At 35.2% G+C, this 7,125-nt stretch overlaps 1 protein-coding gene across 1 annotated transcript; it reads left to right on the top strand.

Annotated features, from left to right (window-relative positions):
* Nucleotides 1-329: 329 nt before the first annotated feature.
* LOC147292115 (disease resistance protein RGA2-like) lies at nucleotides 330-3,758 on the top strand. Its single transcript, XM_086236131.1, has one exon. It carries the CDS (start codon nucleotides 330-332, stop codon nucleotides 3,756-3,758), a length of 3,429 nt encoding a protein of 1,142 aa, XP_086092257.1.
* Nucleotides 3,759-7,125: the final 3,367 nt, after the last annotated feature.

The raw sequence follows: 7,125 nt of genomic DNA on the forward strand, positions 1-7,125 counted from the left end.
GATGAATTGTGAAGGCCAAAGAAAGGTGTGGAGAAAGGAGTAGCATTCATTGGTATTTGGTATCAATCAACCAAAAGAAGCAATATTCAGCAAACAAAGAACAACATTGTGTGCTTATTTTGATATCTACCTTTGAACATTTTCAGGCTTGTTCCATGTAAGAATTGTCATCATTAACAAGTTAGCATCATTTACTTTGCTTAACTCTTAATTATCTACTTTTAGAACACCCTATTCTGACCCCCCTTCCCCCCAACCAACCTTTGAAACACTTGATCAACTCTGTTCTTAATTACAGCTCTGATTGAGTCTATTTCCAATCAAGACAAATGGCAGAAGGAGTCCTCTTCAATATTGCAGAAGGGATCATTGGAAGGTTGCAATCCCCTGCTCTCCAAGAGATTGGATTGCTTTGCGGTGCCAAAGACGAGCTCCACAAGCTTGAGAAGATAGTTACCAAAATCAAAGCTGTTCTTCTTGATGCAGAGGAAAAGCAAGCCAATCATGCAGTCAAAGAGTGGCTTCAGAGCCTAGAGGATATAGTTTATGATGCTGATGACTTACTGGATGAATTCTACATGGAGGCTCAATGGAGACAAGTGGCAACTGGAAATAAAAGCTCAAAGCCGGTACGCATCTTTTTTTCAAGCTCAAACCAGCTTGTCTTTCGGCTAAAGATCGGTCATAAGATAAAAGAAATTAGGGAGACACTCGATATGATTGCAAATGATAGAAAATTTCACTTAGAAGAGCGTCTTGAAGACACACGAGTTATATCTAAACAGAGGGAAAGTCACTCATTTGTCCATAAGGAAGACATTATTGGGAGGGAAAAAGATAAAAAGGCAATTATCCAACTTTTGTTGGATCCCATGTCTGAAGAGAATGTATCCACCATTTCCATAGTCGGAATTGGAGGATTGGGAAAAACTGCACTTGCCCAACTCGTATTCAACGATGACAAGGTCCAAAAACATTTTGAGCTGAAAATCTGGATATGTGTCTCTACTGTATTTGAGTTGAATATACTTGTTAAGAAAATTATTGAGTCTGCAACTAGTAAGCCAGTTGAAAACCTTGAGATAAATCAATTGCAAAATTACCTTCGAAAAGAAATAGATGGAAAAAGATACCTCCTTGTGTTAGATGATGTTTGGAATGATAATCGTCAAAAATGGCTTAGTTTGAAAAACTTATTGGTGGGTGGTGCAAGAGGTAGTCGAATATTAATAACTACTCGTAGTGAAAAAGTGGCAAATATAGCAGACACAACTAAGCCGTATCCACTAGGGGGTTTAGATGAAAACCAATCTTGGCTTTTATTTAAGGAAATGGCATTTAAACATGGGAAAGAGCCAGAGAATTCAAGAGTTAAGGCAATTGGGGTGGAGATTGTGGGAAAGTGTAGGGGAGTCCCACTAGCTATAAGGACAATAGGACGGATGTTGTACTCCAAAGATCGAGAAACTGAATGGTTGGCTTTCAAGAATAATGACCTTACAAAAATTAGCCAAGAAGAAAATGATGTTTTACCAACACTTAAGCTAAGCTACGATATTCTCCCATCGCATTTGAAACATTGTTTTGCTTATTGTAGCTTGTTCCCAAAAGATTATGAGATTGATGTGAAGACATTAATTAACCTGTGGGTGGCACAAGGGTTCATTAAGTCTTCATATCAAAATGAAAGTTTGGAAGATGTTGGTTATCATTATTTTATGGAATTACTTTGGAGATCTTTTTTCCAGGAGGAAAGATATGATGATAGGTTGGGTATGATAAGTAGTTGTAAAATGCACGATCTCATGCATGATCTGGCAAGTTTAGTGTCAGGGCAGAAAAGCACCATAATAGATGTAAAGCAGACTAATCAGTCAGAGAATGTTTCTGGGAAACTTTGTCATGTATCTTTTGATTTTAAAGTCAATTTGTCATCGTGGCAAATTCCAACATCTTTGCTAAAGGCAAATAAGATGAGGACATTTGTTCTTACAGACCAAGACCGATGGAATTACTACTATGGTGACAAAGCATCAATTAAGGTATTTTGTAATGCAATTGCTTCAAATTTCAAGTCCTTGCGTATGTTGAGTTTGAGTGGATTGGGAATCACAACATTACCAAAGTGTCTTCGTAGAATGAAACATTTAAGATATCTTGATCTAAGCACCAATCCCATCAAGAGGCTCCCGAAGTGGACAGTTAGACTTCAGAACTTGCAAATACTAGATCTCTCAAATTGTGATGAGCTTTTGGAACTGCCAAGAGACATTAAGAAATTGTTCAATTTAAGGCAAATCATGATAAGTGGTTGTTCGGGCTTGACTCATATGCCTTATGGGTTGGGTGAATTGACTTGTCTTCGTACATTGGATACATTTGTTTTGAGTGAAGATAAATACATCTCAGGGTGCAGTGCGGGGCTTGGTGAATTGAATAGGCTTAACGAATTGACAGGAGAGCTAACAATTAAGAATTTGAGGCACGGAAAGGATGCAGTGTCAGAAGCAATTGCGGCAAATATGAAGGAGAAACAGCATCTTAGTTCATTGACTTTAGAATGGAATACGGGAAAAGCTACAGAGGATATCAATGTGGTTGAAAATGGAGAAATGTCATTGGAAGCACTGCAACCTCATTCAAATTTGAAAGAGTTGTGCATTTTTTATTATGAGGGTGTGAAGTTTGCAGGTTGGCTTTCTGCTCTCACAAATATTGTTCATATCAGTTTGTTCTTCTGCAAAAGATGCCAACATCTCCCACCGTTGGATCATTTACCTTGTCTTAAGCATCTTGAGCTTCGGGGGTTGAGTGGTTTGGAGTACATATCAGATGAGATGCCAGCTTCTTCATCAGCTTCGCCATTCTTCCCCTCACTAAAGCAGCTTGTGCTATACAATTGTCCTAACCTCAAGGGATGGTGGAAGCCGATTGGTCAAGTTGGTCCATCAATGACAGAGTATGAGCAGCACCATCTATTTGGGTCATTGCCTTCATTTCCCTGTCTTTCTCAATTAGATATCAGGGATTGTCCTAACCTAACTTGTATGCCGCTCTATCCACGTCTCGAGGAAAGTCTGGATTTGGGGAATACCAGCTTGAAGCCATTAGAACAGACAATGATGATGAAGAAGAAGAATGAAGATATGGCCACAACAGCAGCAACATCATCTGCTTGTAATTGTTGTTCCCTCTTTTCTCTTTTCTCACCTTTCTTCTCCACTTCCTCCTCTTCTCCTCTTTCCAAGTTAATTTCTCTGAGGATTGTAAACTTTGAGGATATGGAATGTGTTCCAGAGATATGGCTGCGCAATCTCGCTTCTCTCAAGAGATTGGCTATAAGCCATTGTCCTAAACTGAGGTGTATACCACTGTCCCCATCTCCAAGTATCCAGCATCTCACCACACTTGAATATCTATATATAAGAAACTGCAACGAGCTTGATTTGTGGAAGGATGAGAATTACATGCAATGGAAAGCCCTTAGGAGCCTTCATACTCTCTGGATTTGGGGATGTGACGGTTTGATGAGGTTGCCGGAGGGAATAGGTAACCTCACATCACTTCAGCAGCTACAAATTCATAGTTGCTCCAATTTAGCATCACTGCCAGAATGGATGTGTCGCCTCACCTCTTTACAGAAGCTGGAAATAGGAAACTGCTCAATGTTATCGCAAAGATGCAAGAAAGAAATAGGTGAGGACTGGTCTAAGATTGCTCACATCCCAAACGTTGAAATTTATCCACAACAAGAATAGAAGATTCAAAGACTGGAGTCAGCTGGTGTGTCCTGGTGCATTTTTCTAACTTGTTCTCATTAATTTACACTTCAATTATTCAAATGAATGCCAACCGTTGATGTTCATTTGGAGCATTTTATCATTCTTTCCAGGAAAGCAAGCTTTTATCCTACAGCTGCCACACAACAAAGGGGGTTACGTGTATCAAATGGGGGTACTTCCTTCTACTACTTTTCAAATTCGTCTTTTCTTTCTTCCCCTCAAAAGAAGAACAAAAAAGAAAAAATAAAGTGTATGTGGGTGTGGGTGTACATAATGGATTTTACTTATGTCTTGTATATAATGTTTTATTTTTATTTTTATTGAGGAATTGTATTACAACTTTCATTCCGTACAATTGTGTCTATAAACATGATAAGAATTTGGTTCTTTTTTCATTGTTGCATAAACAGGGTGTAATATGATGTTTATTATTATTGGTTTGGTTTTCTAGGTCCTTTTGCTTAAATGTTTGTATTACATAAAAGTTTATGTTATTTTTGGTCTTATGTTGGTAATTGAAGAAATCCTTTATCTATGTGTTGTCACTTTTGGATTTGGATTCTCTTTTTTTTTTTTTTTGGTCAAATTTTGCTTTTGGATTTTGAATGTGAAAAATTGATCTGACTATGACGAAAGAAGTATATAAGTGCATTTATCACAAATATATTTTTATGTCTCTTTGGACTTTTGCCAGGATTGTTATTGTTAATGCTTTTGAATGTAAAAATGTACTGTCATGTTCTGATTTTTTTAATTTACATATCGTCTTTATTGTCAAGAAATAGAATGAAACAAGTAGGTAAGTAGCCTATTATTTCTGTTATTTGAGAAGCTGGGTTGTCGTTCTTCAAATAACTAGTCTATTCTAAAAGAAAATGTTATCTCACAGTGTACCAAGAAGTTAGTGGAGATTATAAACTTAAAATGTACTACAAACAAGAGATTAAAAGTTTCTCTTGCAGGTAATTTCCTGTTAAATTCCTTTTCTACTCATCTAGTTTAATTAAATGCAAATGGAATTCAAAATTTCTTTTTTTTTTTCTCTGAAAAAAACAGGAAAGAAACATTTTACACATTTTTCAACATCTAACTCTCCCTTTTCCCTTGTCCTTTCTAAAGTTTTTTTTTTTCTTTTTGGATCAATATGCATAAAACGAACTAAATTTAATTGTCTTCTTCAAAACTTAGATGGTGTTATAGCTTGTTTATTGAGCAACTGAAAGAAAATAAGTGGTAAGCACTTGGCCCTTATAGTTGTTCTATAATATTTCCTCGCAAAATAACCCATCATATAATGGATTCATTTGATATGTTGGGTTTTTCAATATGAAAGAATTAAAAGAACTTGTTTTGGTCAAGCCTGTGGCTGTGGCCCAAGAAAATGGTCAGGCCATTGACCCCATGTTTGGCCCCTTCATGTTTTTATTGGTTCCACTGCTATTACGTTCCCAACTCGGCCGAAAACAAAATTAAGACTGGATAAGATTAGATTTTTGGTGTGTCCTTTTCCCATTCATGCCCCAATTAGGGTCCACATTAGCCGCACAAGCTCATGCCCCTTATTTCAGTTTACTTCTTAATGTGTTACTTTCTATATTAATTAAGTGTTGCATCATCTAAATTTACTAAATGTACACTTATACTAATATGCACTAGTTAGCCAGTGGGTAAAGAATGAGTATAAAGCAAGTCATAAATTCGGGTGTTATTAGGTTTAATATCTAACGGGCACAAAAAATTCAAATTTATCTGATACGTATGATTTGCAGATGGTTACACGTATTTAGAGTTTACATTAGAATCTTGTTATAAATGTAAGAGTAAATTGTGAATTTTCTTGTTATTCAATATCCAGAATTAAAATATATACTTACACCAAAGAACCCTTCACAAATCTTAGTAAGCGATGAGATCGTTGCATATTCAATTGAACTCGTTGGCACTAGCACTACTTCTGATCACTATTATTTTTATAGAATCATGCATGGTGCAACATTTGCTATGTTACTTATGAGTTGTTTTTTAATTAGAAATGTTACTTTGGAGTTAGGATGTTAGGGTTTGCTAGCAATGGCAAGCAGTCATTCAACAAGGTTTCCATTCAGATTTTTGTGTAGAGAGGAGTTGCACACACAACTTTAAGCTTCATTTGCGTTCAAGAAGATTACAAAATTGGTGTCAAGGTGGGTTGAGGTCACATGAACTGGGCCCTAACGGCCCATATTGTTTTTGTCCACTTGTTTACATATAAGTCTTGGACAAGTTTCGGTAACATGGCAGTATGGGATCGAAGCCTGAATAAACTCAATTATTGTATTTCATTATAGAGATGTCATAATCTTCACACCGACAATGCACGTGTGATTTATAAATTTAACCTTAACTGCAAATTAAAGTAAACGATATGAATGTAATAAAAACTTTTAGAACTACAGAAACTAAACGGAAAATAACTCAAACATATGGACTTTCATTTTAATTATAAAAAGCAACATGGAGCAAACATGCACAAAGTAAATTTGTACGTTATGGATATATGTTTTGCTTTCTCATGATTGATCATTAGATCTTTTACAATATGGCAATGGAAAACTCGGTCTCCCAATGAACTTTGGAAACTTTTTTCCCCACCTGCTTGCTTTTGACCAAAGAATTCTTTATAATCATACTCATCTTCAATTGAATCATATAATTGACCTATTTTGATGGTCTTGTCTACTTTTTTCGTAATTATGTTTAGGGTTTTTTTATTATAAAATTTGGATTAAATATTAAATTTTAATAATTTTTTAGAATAGCATGAAGATTATATAATATTTCAATTAAATTACTAAATTTATATGTAATTTTTTAGATTAGGTCACAAATGTGTTGGCCCATTTGTTTTAGGCATTTCCATTTGACATTTTTGTCTTTAAAACTTTTATATTGTCTTGGAAGTTGGATAATGTAGTCTAATTGTATTTGTGAACATAAAATTATAACGTTGCCTTAATTTAGTTTAGGGTATAGAAATGTAATGTAGGATATAGAAATGAGGTGCAAGGTATATAAATGAGGTTTAGGCTTTAAAATTAAGGTTCCAGAGCTTATAGCTTAGGGTTTAGGTCTCGGGTTTTGGGTAGACCTTAAGTTGTTTTGCTGTGTAGCAGTTAAACACAAACCTAATATTTTTTTATTGATTTATTTGTAAGTTACTATATTTTTTTTATTGTAGTGGCATGTGATGTTAAATATTTATGAATTATAGTCACCTTTATTATATTATTATGTTTGACTTTTCAACTAGTACCTAATCTAAAATGCTATTAAATTTTGGTATTTAAACTAAAAAACTATTGAA

The sequence above is a fragment of the Dryas octopetala genome, chromosome 3 (genome assembly GCF_963921425.1).
Source record: "Dryas octopetala chromosome 3, drDryOcto1.1, whole genome shotgun sequence".
Lineage (NCBI taxonomy): Eukaryota > Viridiplantae > Streptophyta > Magnoliopsida > Rosales > Rosaceae > Dryas > Dryas octopetala.